Here is a 22,346-nt window from a genome sequence, read left to right on the forward strand (position 1 = left end):
TTTTTCTATTAAAATAAATAAATATTTGGTTTACTTGTAAAATAATTTAGAAAAGGTCCAATTATAGGCTAGCGTAATTTCCAGAGACATTTTAGTCAACTCCAAACATGGAGAATATTTTGTGTTTCAGAAAAAAAAAAAAAACTTTCGGTCAAACATGCAGACCATAGAAATTAGATATAGAATAAGTAAGCACACGGAAACCATTTGCAAAATAGAATTACGTGCATGCACACACACATGTTCATACTTTTAAAAATACAACATATTCTTAAAATTAAACAAAAAAAAGCAGATTTTTTTTATAGAAATTCTATAGCATTAAAACTAATTTTGAAAACTTGAATTTGTAGCATTATTGTTAATGGTACTTGGTACTAGTACGTTACTAGAAACATTTATAAAAAACTTCAGTTGACAATTTCTTCAAAACGGTAGATATGTTTCCTAAAACACTTAGCAAATTTGGATTTGACGATCAAAAAGACATCATTGCATACAATCCAAGTGTCTTCTCCCACTTAAATATTACAATAAATGTAGTTCAACAACAACAAACCCCGATTTGAATGTTCCTCTATAATCATTTATTTGTCCTAATAAAAAATAGTGACCAAAACAAAACAATAATTGAACAAAAATGTTTTCATCCTAAGCACATAGCGTCAATGTTTTGGTGTTGCTATAAGAAAATGTTTGCATGTTTCAACACGAATAATAAACAGAACATGTTTTATCTCATTGAAAAGTCCTCGTATATTCGCCCGTTCTCCAAGGCTATTGACACTGTCTCGTTCGGTTCGGTTTATTTGACAAAAAAAAAACCATAGTTATCCTCTTATTGTTTGCCAGCTTACACAGGTATGTGGACATTGCACACAACAAAATACAAACATTCAAAACGGTTTAAACTGTTGCGTCTGCACATTTTCTCTTACCCACGGTCACTTTTCTCCTTTTAAATCAACTCCCCTTTAAAAGTATTCTTTTTTTCAATAAATTAACAAAACGTTTTTAGGAAAAAAATTCACTTATTTAATTCTTATTTAAAACATATAATTTTTCAAATAATAACTTATAATATAGGTTGACTTTTTTAAAATTCTTATTTTTATTCTACTTTCTATTATTATTTGAAGTAAAAAAATATTGATTGAAAGCAAAATTGTAGTAGAAAAAACCGAAAACATCAATGAATAAATAAGTAATTTGAAATTGATAGAGTGTTAACTAATAGACCGCAAATTGTTCAAACTTTTATCGTTTCAAATTAAGAATGAGAATAAATAAAAGGAGAGTAAAGTAAAATGCATTTAAAAGAAATGAATTTTGTTACTGTTGAAGAAAACCTCGATTAAAGTTTTGAAGTTAAAGTCAATGTAAAATGAAAAAATTAATCTAAAAAAAGATTAAAAAAGTAAGAATAAAAGATAATCTTCGAACATGTGTTATTAAGAGAAAGTGTTGAGAGTGGGAAAAGAAAAGATGAGATGAAGGTGTCGGAAAGATCCAACTAACGAAGGAAGCAATTTACTTTCGTACATAAATGAATACAGTTGGACTGTGTCGTATTAATCTTAAATTAATCCTTTCTCTCTCTCTCTCACCTTACAAATTTAACACTTTCCCTTTCCCTTTCTTTCTTTCTTTCCTCCTTCTTCTACTTTTACTCCTTCACCTTCTCTCTCTATACAGTGTCAATTTTCTCCGGCAACTTTGTTTCACTCTCTCTCTTGTTGACTTCGCCGATCACCGTCGCTACGCGGCCATGGGGCATTGTTGCAGCAAAAACATCGCCGTCAACAACGAGACGGTGCCCCCCGATCACCGCCCCAAGACTCCGCATTATGCTCCGCCGTCTCCTCCACCGGCTTCAGGGAGCTCGCTATCCGGCGCGACGCCGGGGAGGAACACGCCGGCGCACTCGTTTTCCACCAGCCCCTTCCCGAGTCCTCTCCCGCCCGGGGTGGCGCCGTCCCCAGCGAAGACTCCGGGGAGGAAGTTCCGGTGGCCGCTGCCGCCGCCCTCTCCGGCGAAGCCGATCATGGCGGCGCTGCTGCGGCGGCAGGGAAAGGCGAGGCCTAAGGAAGGACCTATACCGGAGGAGCAAGGGGAGGGTGGCGGTGAGGGAGAGAGGTCGCTGGATAAGAGTTTCGGTTATGGGAAGAATTTTGGGGCGAAGTTCGAGTTGGGGAAGGAAGTGGGTCGAGGGCATTTCGGTCACACTTGTTGGGCCAAAGGGAAGAAGGGAGAGCTTAAGGGACAATCCGTTGCTGTAAAAATCATATCCAAAGCTAAGGTGAGGGGGTTTGTTGTGTTTTTTGTGATTTTTCTTTTTAATGATTGTGAAGATCGTATGATGCTTGTCTTTGTTTACTTGGAGTTGGAGATGGTGTACGTTGACCCTTGGTCAATTCAGGATCAGTTTCTGACTCTTTGCATCACTGTTTTGGAACTGGAGTTTCATGTAGTGTGTGATTAGTATTGACTGTTTGCACTTATTTTTTTTGGTTTTGGAAACTCAATTTGGGAGTCAGGTCTACTTCTTGGAAAGTAGTGACACGGGACTGATTTTGCATCATTAGTTTGAATTTTCCACCCTCTGTAAAATATATTCTGTGTGAATTTACTGATAGTGTTATGGAACTGGAGCCTACTGAGGTGGTGGTTGATGGGCACAGGAATTCACAATGGTTTTGTTGATGGTGATCAAGGTTGCTGATTTCTGGTGTGTGGTATTGAAATAACTTTTGTTATTGTTATTTTCTAAGCTATTGCTGGGATCATAAAGGAAAATGCCATGGAGACTTTTGGGAGAATTTATGAGATTTTAAAATAGGGAATGGAAATTCGTCTCTTAAGCGAGTGATTGGTTGCGCTCTGGCACGTGTTTCAATTACTTGGACCTGAGGCAGAGCGAAGCTACGGCTCCAAGCTTCTACAGTATTTCACCCAATTGATGTGATTTTAACATTTAAAGTGAATATCTGATGCCGAAACAAACATAGGTAAATTGTGGTGAAAAGGGATTGCAAATGATGTTGGTTGTAACTGGGAATTCACCTCTGTATTTCTTGTCGCTTTCTTGGGAGCATTACTCAGACTCTTGTGGAAAAGTGGCATAAATGGTTGTACGTTATGAGACAAGTAAGCGAAAGATGAATTTGCACCTCTGTAGTGTGGACAAGTTGTTAAGTTTTTCTGTATGTGTGGACTGTGACTCATCTATAGATGTTTTACATTTGTTCTATCGGTGGCCGTTAGGCTGTGGTCCAAACGGTAGAGGTTTCAAATCACACGGATAGGGCAGCTGATATGCACAAGACCTTGTTGCCAAAGTTACTTACGTGATTGTTGAAAACTATTTTATTCTCCCCAGTTAGATCATCTGTAAATATATCGGTGCTTAATTGTAGATTAAAGGATCCTTATAGTGAGCCTGGTTATTTATTTTTTCTTCCTCCATTATGAGCCAAATTGGACGGTAGCAAATATGCTTAAAAGGAAAGGAAGGTGAAGAAGAAAATTAAGATCCTCGACAAAGGGCACAAACAGAAGCTTATTAACTAGGGATGGATGTTATAAGAATTTTTGCTTTAGTCCAAGCCCTATGAGAATCAGTTGATTTAAAAGTTTTCTTTGAGTTGCTTGGGGCCTCTTGTAGCTGATTTTTGTAGGAAAAGGACCGGAAAGAGCTGTCTCCTTTGTTCTGCACCTTTTAATTATCCTTCCAAACAATCAAATTGGAGTTTGAGAGAAATATTAATTGGTGTGGGAGAATCATGTATTGTGATGTTATGGTCATAGATTCCATAGTTTGTTTTATGCCATCCATCAACACGAATTAAGACTCAATTTTCAAGCTTTTTCTAATCTTTCCTTATCATTTATGCTTGATGACGGTGGTTACTGTAATTAACTGATTTTTACATAGCAGATGACTTCAGCGATAGCAATTGAAGATGTGCGGAGGGAGGTGAAAATGTTGAAGGCCTTATCAGGACATAAGAACTTGGTCAAGTTTTATGACGCATTTGAGGATGTCAACAACGTCTACATTGTTATGGAGTACGTGCAGAAAAAAATTGTTAACATTCCTCTCTGTCCTACTAGGACTTTATTCCTATTCCGTTCACTGCTTGATTTATGTGCATACATTTTTTAAGTTATTGGTTATAAAAGAATTCATCTCATTGCTCATAATATGAGCAGATTTTATGGCTGGTTTCTACAGGTATATACCTTAAACTGTTGAATTAGACATTTATTCTGACGCAATGAGTTTTTTTCTTTTGTTGTTGTTGTTGTTGTTGTTGTCAGGTTGTGTGAGGGTGGAGAATTACTTGACAGAATTCTAGATAGGTAAAATTGAAAGGCTGTTTGCCATTTTTACCATTTGTTGATATATTTTTTCTCTGTCCAAACTTTCCTTACAGCAGTTTGGTTTTTGAAAAACATGATTATAATTGGATTGTTTTTCTATTAATTATTTGTTAAAGAGGTGGGAGATATCCAGAGGATGATGCCAAAGCTATTCTTGTACAAATTCTAGATGTAGTTGCATTTTGTCATCTTCAGGGAGTTGTTCACCGTGATCTAAAACCAGAGGTATGACATTATGAAGCTTGAACTACCCATAGTTATTTGATTGTGCTTTCAATAGCTATTTTATGTTTTTATAGCCACCTCTCTAACTTTTTTTGCTTTGCAGAATTTTCTATTTGTCTCAAAAGACGAGGATGCTGTGATGAAAGTTATTGATTTTGGGCTCTCTGATTTTGTCAGGCCAGGTAACATGACTAAATCAACCTACTATAGTCAGTCTCAAGTAGTCTTCAAGTTGCTCGATTTATCGTATGTAGTTTCATCTCAATCTTGTTTTTGTATATAGCTGGCATGGTCAAATTAACTGATTTAATTTGCCGGCGGATAACCATGTAGTCAATTATCAAATGGTTCTGTTCAATATATGGTCAGCACTTTGTGAGATATTGACACTACAATGAAGGAATAGCGAGATTTTAAAATACCAAAATCCATTTGTCATTGATTTGGAATAAACATCTAAATTAAATTTCAGCACTTGTAATGAAGAACTCAGCAGGCCTGATATTTTTTAGTAACATTTGACGTGCTTGATACAATTTCAGTTTGTAGTTCCTTGAGAGTAATGATTTTAAATGACATTTTCTTGATGTAGAAATTTTGTACAATATATAGCTTTCTCTCTGTAAGTTTTATTGAGGAAATAAAATTTAGATCATCTAATCAGAGGTATTAGTAGTGTTGAGCAAGGAGGATCTTTATTCATCACCATTTCTGTTCCTTTGAGGTCTTTAATTGGATTTGTTCTCCAAATTTGTGATCGTATTCTTTACAAAGCTAGTTTTTCTCTCAAGTTCAGCAATTTTGATGACTGACCATGATAGGAGACTAAGAGTCTATGAGAGGAGAAGGAAGAGTTTGTAGAGTTAGTTACTCTAACTGTCTTAACAGTTAGAAAGGGCGCGGGAGGGCGCGGGTTAGACTTGTATATATAGGTAGTAGTTATCTGCTGAAAGACACTTTTGGACTACATGTATTCTTTGTACAGGATTCGTTATTCCTGTGGGGGAGGTTAGGCTCCCATAGCTGCCCTGTATCTGACTTTCTTGCTGTTAATAATACGTGTGGAGGTTATTCAGTGTTCAGTGTGAGCCTTGGGCGTGTGTTAGTGAGGTTTTCTTTAGGTTTCTTGATTAGAAACCTAACAATTTGGTCCGACCTACCAGATGCAAATTTGGGGGACGACGCGAGAAATGGAGAGTGCGACGGAGGCGAGATTGGAAGCGATTGAGATAACGATGGAAGGGATGAAGGCGGAATCGGCGGCGGTACGGCGGGATTTACAACAAATCATGAAGATTTTAGGTAAGCAAGCCGATCAGGCAAAAGGGAGTTCCGATGATAGTTCCGTGAATGACAATCGACAAAGAGTGGTGAGGGAGATCGTAGGCGGAGGAACCGGCGTTGGGAGTGACAAACAGAAACCATGGAGGAAGAGGGGGGAGTTGCCCGTGTTCGAAGGATTAGATCCATTGAACTGGATCAATTGGGCGGAGCGATTCTTCGAATTTCAAGGAGTAGCGGAAGAGGAGAAGGTACGATTAGCGTATGTGAGCATGGAGGGGAGCGTTGGCTACTGGTTCAAAGCTTGGAAGGAGAAAGCCAAGAATCGTTCATGGGATGGTTTGAAGGAAGCCCTGGTGATAAGGTTTGGAACCATTGTTGAGCGGTTGACAGCATTGAGACAGACGGGGAAGGTGGACGAGTATGTACAATACTTCAAGATATTGGCGGGTCGAACTAAGAGGGTACCAGACGAGCAGCTGTTGGGATATTTTCTTGCGGGATTGAAAGAGGACATCTGGAATCAAGTCCGACAGCATGAACCGCAGGAACGGATCGCAAGGGATGTTGAGGAGTTCCAGAGAGTTGCTGAACGGTCTGAGGATAAGTGCTATAGCCCATACCGATCGGGAGTGGCCGAGCAGTCTGAGGCCATAGAAGACCAATTGTCTGGGGGACGAACGTGCGGTGAGGTGACATGGTCCGAGGCCAATTGCTATAAACCAAGCAGATCAAAAGTTGCCGAGCGGTCTGAGGACAAGTGCTATAGCCCATGCCGATCGGGAGTGGCCGAGCGGTCCGAGGCCATAGAAGACAAGTCATCTTGGGGTCGAACGAGCGGTGAGGTGACACGGTCCGAGGCCGATCGCTATAACCCAGTTCGATCGATTGTTACCGAACGGTCAGAGGCCGATCGCTATAACCCATGCCGATCGGGAGCCGCCAAGAGTGTGGGGTCAGTTTGGAATATGCACGGTCTGCCAGGGAACCGAACGGTATTGGTCATTAAAGAACGAACGGTTGAATGCAGGGGGAAGGAACCGAACGGCATAAAGATATGGAGAAGAGAACCGCACGGCAGAGGACTGTTGGATCCGAACGTGAGAGGATGACCGGAACCAAACGTGAGGGAACTGCTGGAACCGAACGGTCGAGGACTGCCAGAACCGAACGGGAGAGGACGTCGGGAAGCGAACGTGAGAGGATTGCCGGATCCGCACGGGAGAGGACTGCCGGACCCGAATGGAAGAGGACGGGAGGAACCGAACGGTCTTATAGCTACAGTAAAAGGCCGAACGGTTTTACACTCAAAACAGTCTCCTAGTCATTGGCCGAACGGTCTTACAATTACATTCAAAGGCCGAATGGTCTTACAGTCCAAACAGCCTCTCAGTAATTGGCCGAACGGGCTTACGATTAGAATGAAGAATAAGGAGGGAAAGGTGGAGGATGGAAGAATCAATGGCCGGGAGAGAAGGATGGATTTTGTGAAGAGATGGACCAGCGAACAAAAGAAGGGCCTTGCCGTTCGTGAGGCACCTGCAGAGGGGAGAGAACTTTTTGAAGCTTTGAAAGACATCGAAGACCATTTCTTCAGGGATTATAATTCTGGAAAAGAGGTGACCAGAATGCTGGAAGCCAATAAAATCCAAGAAGAATGGAAGTCTTTAGAGGAGGAATTGCCACCACCCAAACCTCCAGACCTGAATTGGAGGGCAGTTGCCAGAGGGTTCCATTCATATGAGTACACGATGATGAAGAGGAGCCATGAGATCAAGCCTCCCGTTTCCAACCTTAAGGACAAGGTTGTTCGGCAACGGGGTGTAATGGTAGGAGACTAAGAGTCTATGAGAGGAGAAGGAAGAGTTTGTAGAGTTAGTTACTCTAACTGTCTTAACAGTTAGAGAGGGCGCGGGTTAGACTTGTATATATAGGTAGTAGTTATCTGCTGAAAGACACTTTTGGACTACATGTATTCTTTGTACAGGATTCGTTATTCCTGTGGGGGAGGTTAGGCTCCCATAGCTGCCCTGTATCTGACTTTCTTGCTGTTAATAATACGTGTGGAGGTTATTCAGTGTTCAGTGTGAGCCCTGGGCGTGTGTTAGTGAGGTTTTCTTTAGGTTTCTTGATTAGAAACCTAACAGACCACAACTGTTTTTCATTACCTTAAAACTGTTACTGGTTTTGATATAATTCATCGCCAAAATTGATGTTGAATAATTAATTTGTGTTTGAGACTGATATTTCAGAACTAGCTTAAACAGAGCTGATTGTTGAGTGGTGTAAGAGTAAAATTACTTTTACATATAAAATTAAATTACCAAATGCACAGTATTATTATAGTTTTTAAAGACACGTAGATATGAGTTAAGTTCAGTAACTATACCCTCTTGATCTTCTTTTTGGAGCTGTTTATTGTAACAACTAACTGTTAGTTTGGTCCTTCCAAAATAATTATTTATCTTTTGTTGGGTAATTTATGAACAATTATAGGAGAAACCAAACACTTTTCAATTTTGTTAAACCGTGCAAACTCCCACAAAAGGCCATTTCTTCATGTGGTAAGCATGTACATGTGTTTAGGGCTTTAGAACTTCTGATTTTTGTATTATTATGTGGCTGCATAGGTTGAACTCCTCTCCTTAGCCTCTTATTTAAATGGAGAGCAAGGAACTTAATATTTTGATCACTGAATTTGTAAGTAAGCAATATCTTGTTATACACATTGGGTTGATCAAATTTTTGGTCGTGGTTGAAGAAAGGCAGCTATTAAACAAACCTCTACTTTGAATATGTAATTGGATATAGTCTTTCATAATTTCATATTACTCTGCTGCTTTGGGAGCTCCTACTTGGTGCATGCACGTAAAAAACCTATGATATACTGCTCTGACCTGGACATTGAGTATGTGCATTCCTGTTTTTGACTTTAATGTGTAGCATAGATATCAGAGCTTTTCAGGAATGAAAACATGTCTTTAAAAACAGAAGGATGAAAATGTGGGATGTCTTTAAACTTATATCATCTCAAATTGCATTGTCAATTTTCACTCCCAATATTTATTATGGTCCCATATTCAGTCACATTTTCGACCTTCCCATTTGTTTCTCTTACAAAGCACATTCTTAACTCCATTTAAAATCATTATTGTTTTTTCCCTTCCATTTTATATTCTCGCAGATTTTAGTGATTCTAGTTTGGGAAAGAGGCAAGGGCAATAGATTAGTCATGGAAACATATTAAGAATAGAATGATTCTTTCCAACCTGTGGTCTGCATAGAAATTTCCTTGTTCAAACTCTGCTATAATTGTACAAGTTTGTTTGCCTAATGTTTTTCACTAATTTCCTGGTCTAAACGAATCTCAGAACATGCTTTAATTCTTGGTTTAAGATTACCTCCAGTGTTCAAATTAAACAGTTATCATATTGCCTTAGAATCGTAGTAGTATCCTCTAATCGATTTTTTCACTACATTCACTGACTTTTAATAAATATGCAGAGCAACGCCTCAACGATATTGTTGGCAGTGCTTACTATGTTGCACCTGAAGTGCTCCATAGATCTTACAGTGTTGAAGGAGACTTGTGGAGTATTGGGGTTATATCGTACATATTGTTATGTGGAAGTAGACCATTTTGGGCACGCACTGAATCAGGAATTTTCCGGTCTGTGCTACGAGCGAATCCTAACTTTGATGATTCACCTTGGCCATCAATATCACCAGAAGCTAAAGACTTTGTGAAGAGACTTCTGAACAAAGACCACAGAAAAAGGATGACTGCTGCTCAAGCTTTAGGTATGTTTCATTTGAATTTTTTGCCAGACCTTGTTTTACTAAATAAGATGTTGCTTGTGTTGAAATTCCTAAATGTTATTCTTTGAATCTTGCTAATAGAGAGTTTCCTATATATTTTGCAGCTCACCCATGGTTGAGAAATGAAAAGAATCCCATTCCTTTAGATATCTCGATTTACAAGTTAGTAAAGTCATATGTGCGTGCCTCACCTTTGAGACGTGCAGCATTGAAGGTAGTCACCTGTTATGCTGCCATTAAAACAAATGCATATTATGTCCTCCCCTCCTTTGGTGCGGGTAGAGGCCAATAGGACAAGAATAATGTTGTCTGTTTTACTTCTACTTATATTAATACAGGCCCTCGCGAGAGCATTGACGGAAGATGAGCTATTCTACCTCAGAACACAGTTTAACCTCTTGGAGCCTAAAGATGGCTGCGTTTCGCTTGAGAATTTTAGAGTTGTAAGTTCATGGGTTTTTGCACTTTTATTCCTTTTGTTTTTTTTACTTTAAGGTATGTTAGCATATTAAATAATGAATGATATACAGTGCTATTATATCTGTTAACTGTATATAGTGTAAATATGTTATACTCTAGTGTTTGCTACATTAAATTAATCAGCCTTAGGTTAGTCTGTTATAGTTTAAACTTTGTTGTTGGTTTCGTTTGCTGTTGTTTCCAAATATCTTAACTGAAGTATAAAAACAATACAGGCTCTCATGAAAAATGCAACTGATGCCATGAAAGAATCAAGGGCCCCTGACATTTTAAATCTGGTGAGTATTCTTTGATTTGCAATTCAGAAGTATCTTCCTGTTCGCTTCCTTCTGACATTTTAGTAGCCGCTTTGATCCCAGTCTATCATGTACTGATCATTAAAGAAAATAGGGACAGGAAGGAATGTATAGTTGAATAACTTTTACAGAGCAAAATCAAGCGTATCGTCTGATCAGTGCCACCATTATTCATAATAATATCTATTTTATTTATCACGAAAGTGCACTGTTTTATTTGCGTTCAATGCAAAATCTGAAATGCTTATTTCTTGAAACAAGATGGAGGCACTCTCCTATAAAAAAATGGATTTCGAAGAGTTTTGCGCTGCTGCTATCAGTGTATACCAGCTGGAAGTTCATCCAGAATGGGATAGAATTGCCACAACGGCTTTTGAATACTTTGAGGAGACAGGAAACCGAGTCATTTCTGTTGAGGAGTTGGCTCAGGTTCGTAAATTCTTGTGTTTTTTTTCTGTCTTTTAACCTGTTTAATAACCCACTAACCTTTTGATAATGTTTTCAGGAGATGAACTTGGGTCCTTCAGCTTATTCTTTAATGGGTGATTGGATCAGAAAATCTGATGGAAAACTCAGCTTGGTCGGATATACAAAGTTTTTGCACGGTGTCACAATGCGTAGTTCAAATACAAGACACCGACAGCTAGTATAACGAAAAGGGAGATTCGATTATTATTATTGTTATTATATTATTATTATTGTTATTATTATTATTATTATTATGGTAATATTTGTTGAAATTAGTTTGTGTCTTTTTTCTTTCTATAATTTGAATCGAAAGGAAAATGGTACGAAGGGTCTAAGCAATTTTTTGGGGGGGGTTTGGGGAGTGGATAATGGAAAAAACAGAGCTAACATTGTTTAGATTGTCATGTGATTTGCGGTGCAAAGCAAAAATCTCCTATTTTACTTGTGAGCCAAAAGGCCACACTTGCTTTCTTGTAAGATATCGTGTGAATATTAAAGACGGATCTATTTGGATGAACTTCCTCGTATGGTAGTAATGTCGCACTTTGTTTTTGAAGATTGAGGTAGAGAAATACGACGGTGAACTTGGGTCAATTTCTTAAATGTATTGTGAAAATAGTATTTGGTTTCAAACGATGTACATATCTGGTTTTAGTAGTGCTAAAATCACGACGTAAATGGATTAGAAAATAATTGTGCAGCTATTAGGATTTTGGGACTTGTTTCACACATAGGGTGAGGAACAGAGAATATGAACATAAAAACAAAAAATGAGTTAGAATTTGGGAACCCCCTAAAGATAGAGACGAATTGGAAGTTAACGGCTACCCAACTAAAGTTTATCCAGATTGCAAAGTGTGACTGGGTCTGGTTTGTGATAACTAACAATAATGTTACGTCATAATTGATTAAGAAAGAATAATATAAAATAGAAATAGGATGCAGAAGATGCCAAGTTGATGAGTGAGAAAGTTGGGTTTCCCATGGATTACCCAGTCTGAACAAGTAAAAAGCTGTTAATTGCAGTAAGGCACTAACCCAGATTGGAATTGGCCAACAAAGATGGACGCAGACTGCTTGAATAAATGTTCACGAGACATGCCAGACAGCAACTAATTTGGGTAGGTCTATATGGTGCCAATCATAAATGAAAATAATATATTCCTTTTATAATAGAATATATAAATACAGGGAAATTATAAAATCGTAAAAATAGCGTTGTTCAGGAACATTACCGCTAATAAGGAGTTTCGGATGATGTATGACCTCACGTACTTTATCCAAATCCTTCATCGTTAGTTTAATACAAACCACTTGACATGGTTGTGTATTTTAACGACGTGACTAATCCAAAGTTACTAAAATTTTAACTGCTAGATTTATTTTCAAATTTCAATCATTTCGTGTATATCAGAAAAACCTAATCTACATTTTAAAACGCTCCTTTTGTTTACAAAGACGGAACTTTGATCAAATATTCCTTTATTCCATATCTCATTGTCATCAAATTCTCCAATTCAAGAATGACACAAAATTTTGCAACACATATTTAACGCGTGAGTTAATTGTTCATGTATGAACATTTGGAAAAATAAAATTGACTACAAGATATAAGTAACTTAATCCGAACCGATTAAAAAAGTATTCATGTAACAAGTGTAAACATTTTATTTGCAAGTATGAACGAGACAAAAGAGGAGAAAATTTCCACGAAACACAAATCTGGCTGGCTTACGCTCTTTGAAATAAAGACATTTAATTTAAAAAATTAGCCAACCAAGTGTGATGACTTTTGAAAGCAATCGGTGAATACCCACAACCTCAAAACCCGATTATTATTTTAAAAACATGATAATGAATTTAGAAGATGAATCAATTGTTCAAAGTCAAGATCGCCCTCATTCATAGGAAAATAAATATGATCATTGCGATTGTTGACCCCATGCTTAAGAATAGAATTTGCAGGCACACAGCACTTTGCTTTGTGATGGCACAACAACAAGACTTTATATAATTATGTTCTCTGACAAAACTCTCATACAGTGCTACCAAAATCCTTGTTCTCTTCAAATTTTCTCATCAAGTAATGGCAAGTGTGCACGCCAAATCTCTTTAAACTAAAACCGCTCACCAAACTTAGTTTACAGTTCCTAATCACAAACCATACATATTAAAACCCCACAATATACTCGATTACTACACAGGAAAAAAAGAAACGTCAATTATTATATCTTTAAAAGCAAGACCTCAATTTTTTCTGTTCATGGGGCCCTCTCACCCATGTCCTCTTTCAGCCACAATTATCACATAAATAAACCAGATCTCAGATTTTCTTACTTAATAAAAAGAGTTAAGGAAGGAATATCAAAAAAAGAAAAAGTCTTCGCAAACTCATCTTTGTTCCATATTCCCACCGTGTCTTTCACGCTTCCCACGTCCAACAAACGAACAGCTATGTGCTTTCTTTTATCTCTTTTTTTTTTTAAATGAAAAAAAATATGATTAAGGGCATCTGTATGTATATCTGCTTCAATTTATTTCGTTCACATTCCAAGTAAGATTGAGAGAACAAAAAGAGAGAATGAAATACACTCATCGATCACATCATATATATCAAATCAGCGTATGTATATGTGATTGTCATTTAATTTTCCACAGATATTAAACAAATGTACCAAAAACAAAAAAAATCATGCAAATTGAGATCCAAATTGTTCGTCGTTGTCACATCATTAAACCAACACCACATTCTGGTGTTGCGGAGAATCAGAAAACAATAACAAAAGCAAAAATAAACAAGACATGTACATGATGATTTTAATTAATGTTGGTAGAGTAATATTAATCAATTGACAGAATCAAACTTTGAAGCACCAAGCATGGTGGTGGTGGTGGTGGTGGTGGTGGAGGCATTTCTCCCTGTCGATGATGCCTTGGACGGTACGGAAGTGCTCGACGTGGCACGGGATGGTGATGGGGCCTTTCTGCTGGAACCCGTATTCGTCTTCGGCTTCCTTCAGCAACTTCATGAACAGTGGGTGGTTCATGTACATGACAGGGATAACAAACCTCTGTTGCTCCTCCCCTTGCCCTACCAACACCGCCAAACACCCTTTTGGAACGTCCTTCAGGTCCTTCTTCTCCTGGTGGTGGTGAGGAAAGTGGAGGTGAGGAATGTGCAAGTGAAAGCTCATGTGGTAATGATGGTGGTGGTGGTGTTTTGGAGAGTTGTGATGATGATCGCTGAGAATCCCCATATGGAGAAAGAAAAGAACGAAGCTAAAAGACAAAGACCAAGACCAAAACCAAAACCAAAACCAGAAAAGCTGGAGTCTTTAGCTAGAAGTTGATGAGGGTTATAAGAAAACGAGTGAGAAAGGCCAGGGATCAGAAGAGGATATGGCGAGGTTGAAGAGGGTGAGGGAAGAGTCGGTGAGAGATCTTGGGATGTTGCTCATGATAAGAATACCCACATAACAAAAAAAATGAGAATGAAGAGGATTTGGAAAAGAAGAGGAAGAGGTGTATATATATGTGTGAGGGTTTGAGGATTTGAATGTGAATGTGAATGTGTGTTGTGGTGGGCCAAATGGTTGTAGGGTTTGCTTACTGTGTACACAAAGATTTGTTTTGTAGTATAAATCTAGAGAGAGAGCCCAAAGCTTAGGAGAGTAATATATCTTTTTCTGGTTTGGATGATAGGGACAGTGAAGGTGACTAAATTTGATTGGATGCTCATGTGGCTAGTTAGGGCAAGGTAAGGATATATTCTGTGTGATTAAAGTTAAAAGAAAATTGCTTGTTTCTTTTTGAAATTTGATTTGAGTCACAGCTGGAAATTCCAAGGGCTGGCATGGTGAATGTTGTCATTTGCGTGGCTGAAAAGAAACACGCACAAGATTTGTAATTTCAATTGTTGTTGTTAACGTTGTCGTTGTTACTGTGATTATGATAAATAGTAATATGATCCGATTGACTTGGTTTATAGCGAAGACTTTGCATTGCATAGAATGAAGAATGAAGGAATGAAGGAATGAAGAAAGCACAGTGAGGCACACGTCACCCTTATTCGCGATGCAAGAGACCCTTCCAACGTCTTCTTCTTAATCCCGTTTCCGTTCGGTTCTTTTCCGTTTTCTATTTTTTTATCTCCCCCCAATCTTTCTTGACTTTTTCTTTTTTTTTAATTAATCAAACTACTCTCTCTCTCTCTCTCTCTCTCTCTCTCTCTCTCTCTCTCTCTCTCTCTCTCTCTCTCTCTCTCTCTCTCTCTCTCTCTCTCTCTCTCTCTCTCTCTCTCTCTCTCTCTCTCTCTCTCTCTCTCTCTCTCTCTCTCTCTCTCTCTCTAAATTTCCAATATATTATATACTCTTTGTTACTTTTCAAGAAATAAACAATTCTGTAAAGTGGTTATCCACATCCCTTATATTTTAAATTGAAGCTAAACGGTTAAAATATGGTGAATGCGTATATATAATATTATTTTTTTAAGTATTTCTTTTTAAGTAATTGAAATCAAATTCAGAAATGGAATAAAAGAGAGAAGATTATGCTTACGGGGAAAGATAAAAAGGATGATAGAGTGTGATATACTTCATGCATATTTTGTTTTACTGATTTTAAGAGTAAAAATAGTGTATATGAATCTCCAAAGGGGAAAAGAAGGAATATTGTGGTGACCCCAAAAGGATATAGAATAGAATATTGAAAAGGTCTAATTGATTGAATGGAAACAGCTAAATCTGACTTTTTAAAATTACATATTTTTTATTTTTAGTATAAAATTAAATTTACGTTAAATGTTTTCTATTTTTATGATATATATACATTATATAAAAAATTACTAAAGATAGATTTTTTACTTGTTCAATTTTTTTTAAGGTTGACGTACATAAAAATTTGGTCCGGCTTACAAGTATGATTTTTTTTGTATGATAATTTAACGCTAAAATAAATATAAAAATATGTATATTAAACTCTATAAGAAACAAAATATTACTTTTTTTACATTGTATAATCACATTTTAGAGCTTAATTTAATATGTTATATATAAAGGCTTATTTAATTAACATCAATAACTTAAAATATTAAACACTAACTTTATATTAGACTTTTTATGTAAACTAACATTTAAAAGGATGGTTAAAATATTTTAATAGAAACTCTTTCGGTTATGGGGCTCACTCATCAAACTCCTTCACAATTTGTCTTCTTGCCGTCCGGTCTCGCTCCAAGCTCCGTTGTCTTGTTCTTCCATCCGGGAGGGAACCTGTCAAAGATCCTCCGATGCCAAAGTCAGCCAAAGTCAGTATACGAACCGTTCAACAATTCAATAGAACAATAATAAATGTGCAGTAAATGCAACCTATCTACCACTTACTTTTCACTTGTATTTATAGTTTTCGCCATGGGCTTGGGATTAGTGAAAAGTTAATCACGATCCAATTTCAACTCAATGACTCTAATCCCTATTTACCTTAATCATAGTCTTAATGACCCAGAGAACCTGCCGACCGGTCTTAGTTGCCGTCCGGTTAGGTTGATTTAGCGTTGCCTTCTTTGGACCGTCCGATCCGTATGGTACAGAAACACATGTTTATTTAAATAGATATATTTTAAATAGCATATAATCTCTTTTTAACTACAGAAGTTTTAATGAAAACCTTGATCTAAGTTTCTTCTTCTATTTTTTTTTATTGTAGCTTGAACCTCAACCATATAACTCTTTATGGAACAATTTGACCTATTTTCACTCCAATATATAGAAAAAATTACTAGTTAAGTGGGATGATTATGAATAATAAAACCATCTTTTTGTGAATGTAATGTAATTATATACGCATCTATTTGGAGATTGTTGATTAACAATTACTTGTCATCGATTCATGTATTAGTTATATGCTTAACGTTTTAAAAATAATGTTTTTAAATAAGTTAATATGATGAGAATATTTGCATTTAATACACATAATAATAATAATAATAATAATAATAATAATAATAGTAATAATAATAGTAGTAGTGGAGTATATGTTACATATATACTTTCTGTCCATATTTTAAAGCAATAATTAATATAACAAACTGAAATGTGACTCTTAAACTGATTTACTTTGAAAGGAACAATTTCAGTCGTTTGATGAGAAAGAAAAAGGACTTAGGTATATGATTAGATTAACTAATATTGAATTCAAAATAATTTGATGCCAGCGTTTACAAAATAAAATAAAGTAGCTTACACGTTGGGTAATTACTATAAATTGCAGAAAAAAGCCATATTATATATAGATTTGTTAGTATGCATCTACCCCAAAATCAGAATGTCTACTTTTTGTTAGAAAAACAAAATCCTTTTACTTTATTTAAACCAGCATACATTAAAAATAACTATATAATTTATTTTATTTCTTTTATAACTTTCCTTTTGAAAGACTAAGATTAATTATACAAGAATGAAAGTGGAAACGATAATTCCATTCTTTTGAAGACAACCCTTTTCAAGAAACAAAACAATTGTATATGAGTTCTTCTTTTTTCTTTTAGTGGATGTCAAAATTCATCATAATTATTTGAAATACTTTTTTAGTGAAAATTCAAATATCGGTTTACCATAATGTTAAGTGAATAATTTTATACTAACATCCACTGATTAAAATCATTTATGCTAATTTTATTAACTTTTATAACTATAAAAGGAATATTCAATAAGAGAATACCTTTTTTAACACACTTTATTATTGGATAAAACATTTAATAAATACAACAACACTTCGAAAAGAGACTTAAAAAAAGAAGTAAGACCAGCTAGATAATGGTTTTTAATAAATTTAAGTCGATGTTAGAAGGTGTTTAAAAGATTTAGAACATATATTACGCTAACATCTTATTTGACTAAAATTCGTCAAAAACTAAAAATTAAGATAGAAACTATTAAATAAAAAAGTGAAATTTGTCAAAATTTACTATTTCAAATAAATATTAATTAACTATTAAGAGTGTATTTAAAATTATTAAAGTGCATGGTTAGTATTTATGGCTTTAGTAATATAGTTTATGGTGTATGGGTTTAAATGAATATAATGTTGTTTATGTAATATTTTTTTACTAAGTTATCAAATATTAAATTTTTCATTCTTATTTTTTAATAATAGAAATAGAAATTTTCACACCAATAAATTTTTATTTTGATAACAACTGCACACCTTTTAAAGTTAAATACTTCCTTTGTATTTGTAATGAAGTATAAAAGAAATTACATCGGGATTTGAGTTGTGACGGAACACAATCGCCATAATACGAGGCAACCGACGTTTAACTACGCGTCAATCATATAAAATAGCGAAATGAGCTCCAAAATGTTTGGTATGAAAACGTTTAACGGAATTCTTCGTTTCCGTGAAAAAAAAAAATACAATTTTCACATTAGTTTTATATTTTATGTGAAAAACTGAAAGAAAAAAACATTTAAATGAAAGTGAAAAAAAAAGTCATTATTTTCTTTTATTTTTCCTTAATCAAAATAAAATATTTCTCATTAATTTTTTACCTTTTCATTTTATTTTTCTGAATCCAATCAAACTTTAAAAAGTTTCTTGATAATTGCTATACATCTGTCTCGAAGGAATTCTCATACACTTATTTTTATTTAACTGGATGACTTTTTTTTTCTATATATTTTCAATTAAAACTGAAAAGAAAAATCTGCACCTTCCAGTCCTAAGGTGAAAATAGGATTGGGCATATTCAAATCAATCTTTACAAAATAATTTTAATTTAAATAATCATATTTAAGAGACCAATTATTTGGAGCATTTACCCTTTTAAAATACGGTTGAATATACAAGGGCCAGAAAGAGGGAATGGGACACTCAAATGCTTTGAAAGAAGTTACTCTAATCTTAGGAGACACTTTTTCTAAGACAAAAATTTAAATAAGATAATATAACGTTAATAGCAATGAATAATTACATAAGTTACATCAGATAGGTAGATTTCTGTGATAAAATAAAGCTCATGAAAGGAGAAGAAAAAGTAAGAAAAAAAGAATAAAAGAGAATTGAGATTAATTTTCTATGTATTTTTACTAAGAGGAAATTTTTATTTATAGATATAAAATGCAATCTAAAGGATACAATTCAAAAGTTATGTTAAATTTTACAAAGATTAATGGTAGCAAATTAATTAATCATAAATTAATCAATCATATTAGTAATTTAATAAATTAATAAATAACCATTAATTCATAACATTCTTCTTTGGTTGTTTATTGATTAAAGAATGCGCCTCCTTAACATTTTGGGTTAGAAAAGGAAAATAAATACGTCATTCTTTATACTTCAATATAATATTATTTCTCACATATTTTAATTTTCCATCTCATGCAAATTCACATCATATTAAGTCTAATATTACGAACCAATTGCTCAAAAGTTCTTTTTTTTTATAATACATATCATGTAATGCTATTTTGTATGACTATATGATATTGTGCTTATGGTTTATTTCATAAACTATTATAAAATTATTGTGTAACCACATGTGAATAAATATTCTATTTGTGATCAACCATTATGAGGATATGAGAAATAACATGTATATGTATAATTTATTAGATCCGATTTTGAATTATTCGGATAAAATAAGTCCATATTTATAATACATTTAAGGTAACAAAGTATATGTTTTTTTCACCGATTAAGAGAATATTAAATATCCTAGGACAATTGCCATGTTGTTCACCGACTAGGAAACTTGTTAAGATATAATTGTCTTTCCGACCCTAAATGACCATAATACTGGCCGAGGAGAAAAACACCAAGGAAAACGTCGAGGCCAAATCCATGAAATAACAAAGACTCGTGTTGGTCAATCAAATTAATGGTTTCTTAAAAGCTTTAAGGTAGGCTAAGTTGCTCTTCTAAGTATCAGCTAATGATGAAAGGTTTAAAGTGAATAAACATGTCTTAAGGGGTGCTCTGATGGATGTGGATGAAAGTGCTAAAGCAAAGGCTAATGCCACCTCTGAGGATGTTGAAAAAGATGTTGATGAGGAGAACTAACTGCCTTCTCTTACATTTTTATTTTGTCTGAATTTAAATTTTTTTTATATTAAACAATTTTGTCCCTTTCCTAGTTGAAACAAAATTTATTTTTTTATAAATGTTACGCAAATATATTTTTTAAAATTAATATTTTTATTAAATACTTTTAACAAGATTAAATTTTATTTATATTCATATTTTACATTGACTTTTATTTCAAATTGTTTTAAAATTGTTAATAGAAAGTAATGTTAACAGAAAAGAAATTCAAAATTAATTTCAACTATTTGTTAAACTTTATTATCAATTACATTTCTTAAAATAAATTTATCAACGTTTTCAATTCTTTTGAATAATTATATATTTTTAAATTGTGTAAAATTTAATATTTTTTTATATAAATGTTTGAGTTGGTTAAAAAGAAAAAAATTTCAAATTCAAATCTCAAATTTTAAATTATTTTAAACAATTATATAACAATTTGAAACAAAAAAATTTAAAATTTGAAAATAATTTTAAATAAAGTTCAATTTAAAATATAAATATAAATAAACTTGTTAAAAATATTTAATAAAAATATAAACTTTAATAAAAATATGTGTATAACATTTATACAAAAATTAAATTTCATCTCAATTTGGAAAAGGTCGAAATTGTTTTATTTTAAAAAAATTGCGACTCAATTGAAACAAAATAAACTAAAGGAAATAAATTGAGAGACAATGATACCGGACATCACAATCATGTGACACTACAACAATAACATCACCTTACCACGATTCTAGTTTGACATGTACAATTTTTTTAAATTAAAATAAAAAATAATAATTAAAAACAAAAAATCATGAATTGACACATAACATATATTTAACGGTGTTAGTGTAGTACTAACAAAAACGGATCTGATTGTATAAATATTTTCAAAATATGAACAAATTGATATGTATAAAAAAAAGACCGATTTTAGATTTTCTTAAAAAATGTAAACCAATGGAATGATTTAACTTAAATTATTAAATAAAATAATAAAAATATAAATAAAATTCATCAATGTGATAGATAGGATGGTACAGGGTTAACTTAATATCCATGAATGTAAAACTCTTTATCCTTCAAAGAAAACATTGTCCTAAAAAACTTGTTTTTAGTATTAACTACTTTAATCTTGAAAGAAAAAAACCTCAAAAAATTATTTGTAGTATTAATTATTTTAGACATAAAGAAAGGTCTCAAAAAATTTGAAAAATAAATTTTGAATAAAATTATGTTAAAAAAAGTACTTGTCAGAATCCAAAACTCTGACTACCACCGCTCGGTTTCAGTCATGCCTACCATCGCTCGGTTTCGGTCATGCCTTCACTCGGTTTCGCCTTCCACCGATCGATTTCGCCTTCTACCACTCGGTTTTGTATTCCACGGCTCGATTTCGCCTTCCACTACTCAGTTCCTATTTGTTCTCTATCCTAACTATCATCGCTTCTTTGTCTAACTGCTTATTGTTTTCTGTTATTCTCTTTTTCTCTGTATATATAGGCATTAACTCATAGCATTTTGAATTAATTTCTTACACACATTGAAAATATATTTTCGTTTCTCTTCTCAAGGCACTTTCTTTGTTATCTCTCGATCTCAATTTGTGAGTTTACTTTCTCTTTGTCATAATGTATGGAAGAGTGCACCATCTTCATCTGTAATTTTTCTAGTGATGGTATTAGAGCTCTTCGATTGGAGAGCTCTGTTGCGCCACTCTGACCCTTTCTGTTTTTTTTCTCTTTCTTCTTCTTTTTTTTTTGGTCTTCTTTTTGCCTTCTTTGTTCATTCTTTCACACGCTTCCTGCACAATGACAAATGTTCATGACTAATACTCCAATTTCCTCTACCTGCATCCTAGTGAAAACCCTACCGTCTCTCTCGTTTCCCCTCTCCTTGAATATACCAACTATCATGCTTGGAGCAAATCCATGTTCACTGCCCTAAGCGCCAAGAACAAGGTACAATTTGTTGATGGAACCACTATACAACCGCCAACGGAAGCCAACACTTACGATGCATGGAAGAGATGTAATCATATGGTGGTCTCTTGGTTGGTTCTTTCTGTTTCTCAGACATTCGCCATAACATTGTTTGGATGGACAATGCCTAAGCCATTTGGGAATATATGAAGTCAAGATCTTCCAAGGGGACCTCCTCTGTATTTCAGAATTACAAAATCAAGCAGCGTCTTTAAAACAAGGAAACAACACTGTGATTGAGTTTTTCACAAAGCTTCGCGTCATATGGGATGAGCTTGAAAGTTTTCCTCCTGAACCAATCTTCTCATGTGCGGTTAGATGCTCCTGCAAATTGGTTCCT

The 22,346-nt window shown here is 34.7% G+C and overlaps 2 protein-coding genes across 2 annotated transcripts; one reads left to right on the forward strand and one right to left on the reverse strand.

The window, feature by feature from the left end:
- The first annotated feature begins 1,577 nt into the window (after positions 1-1,577).
- LOC108331904 (CDPK-related kinase 6) lies at positions 1,578-11,227 on the forward strand. The gene is made up of 11 exons (XM_017566907.2): positions 1,578-2,299; positions 3,938-4,068; positions 4,321-4,362; positions 4,500-4,608; positions 4,712-4,790; positions 9,394-9,690; positions 9,813-9,922; positions 10,047-10,151; positions 10,404-10,466; positions 10,746-10,913; positions 10,990-11,227. The coding sequence occupies exons 1-11, from the start codon at positions 1,769-1,771 to the stop codon at positions 11,134-11,136; spliced, it is 1,782 nt and encodes a 593-aa protein (XP_017422396.2). The 5' UTR covers positions 1,578-1,768; the 3' UTR covers positions 11,137-11,227.
- A 2,397-nt stretch (positions 11,228-13,624) lies between these two features.
- Positions 13,625-14,465, reverse strand: LOC108330927 (auxin-responsive protein SAUR32). The gene has a single exon (XM_017565529.2). It carries the CDS (start codon positions 14,207-14,209, stop codon positions 13,811-13,813), a length of 399 nt encoding a protein of 132 aa, XP_017421018.1. The 5' UTR covers positions 14,210-14,465; the 3' UTR covers positions 13,625-13,810.
- Between the last annotated feature and the right edge of the window lie 7,881 nt (positions 14,466-22,346).

This window comes from Vigna angularis, chromosome 4 (assembly GCF_016808095.1).
Source record: "Vigna angularis cultivar LongXiaoDou No.4 chromosome 4, ASM1680809v1, whole genome shotgun sequence".
NCBI lineage: Eukaryota > Viridiplantae > Streptophyta > Magnoliopsida > Fabales > Fabaceae > Vigna > Vigna angularis.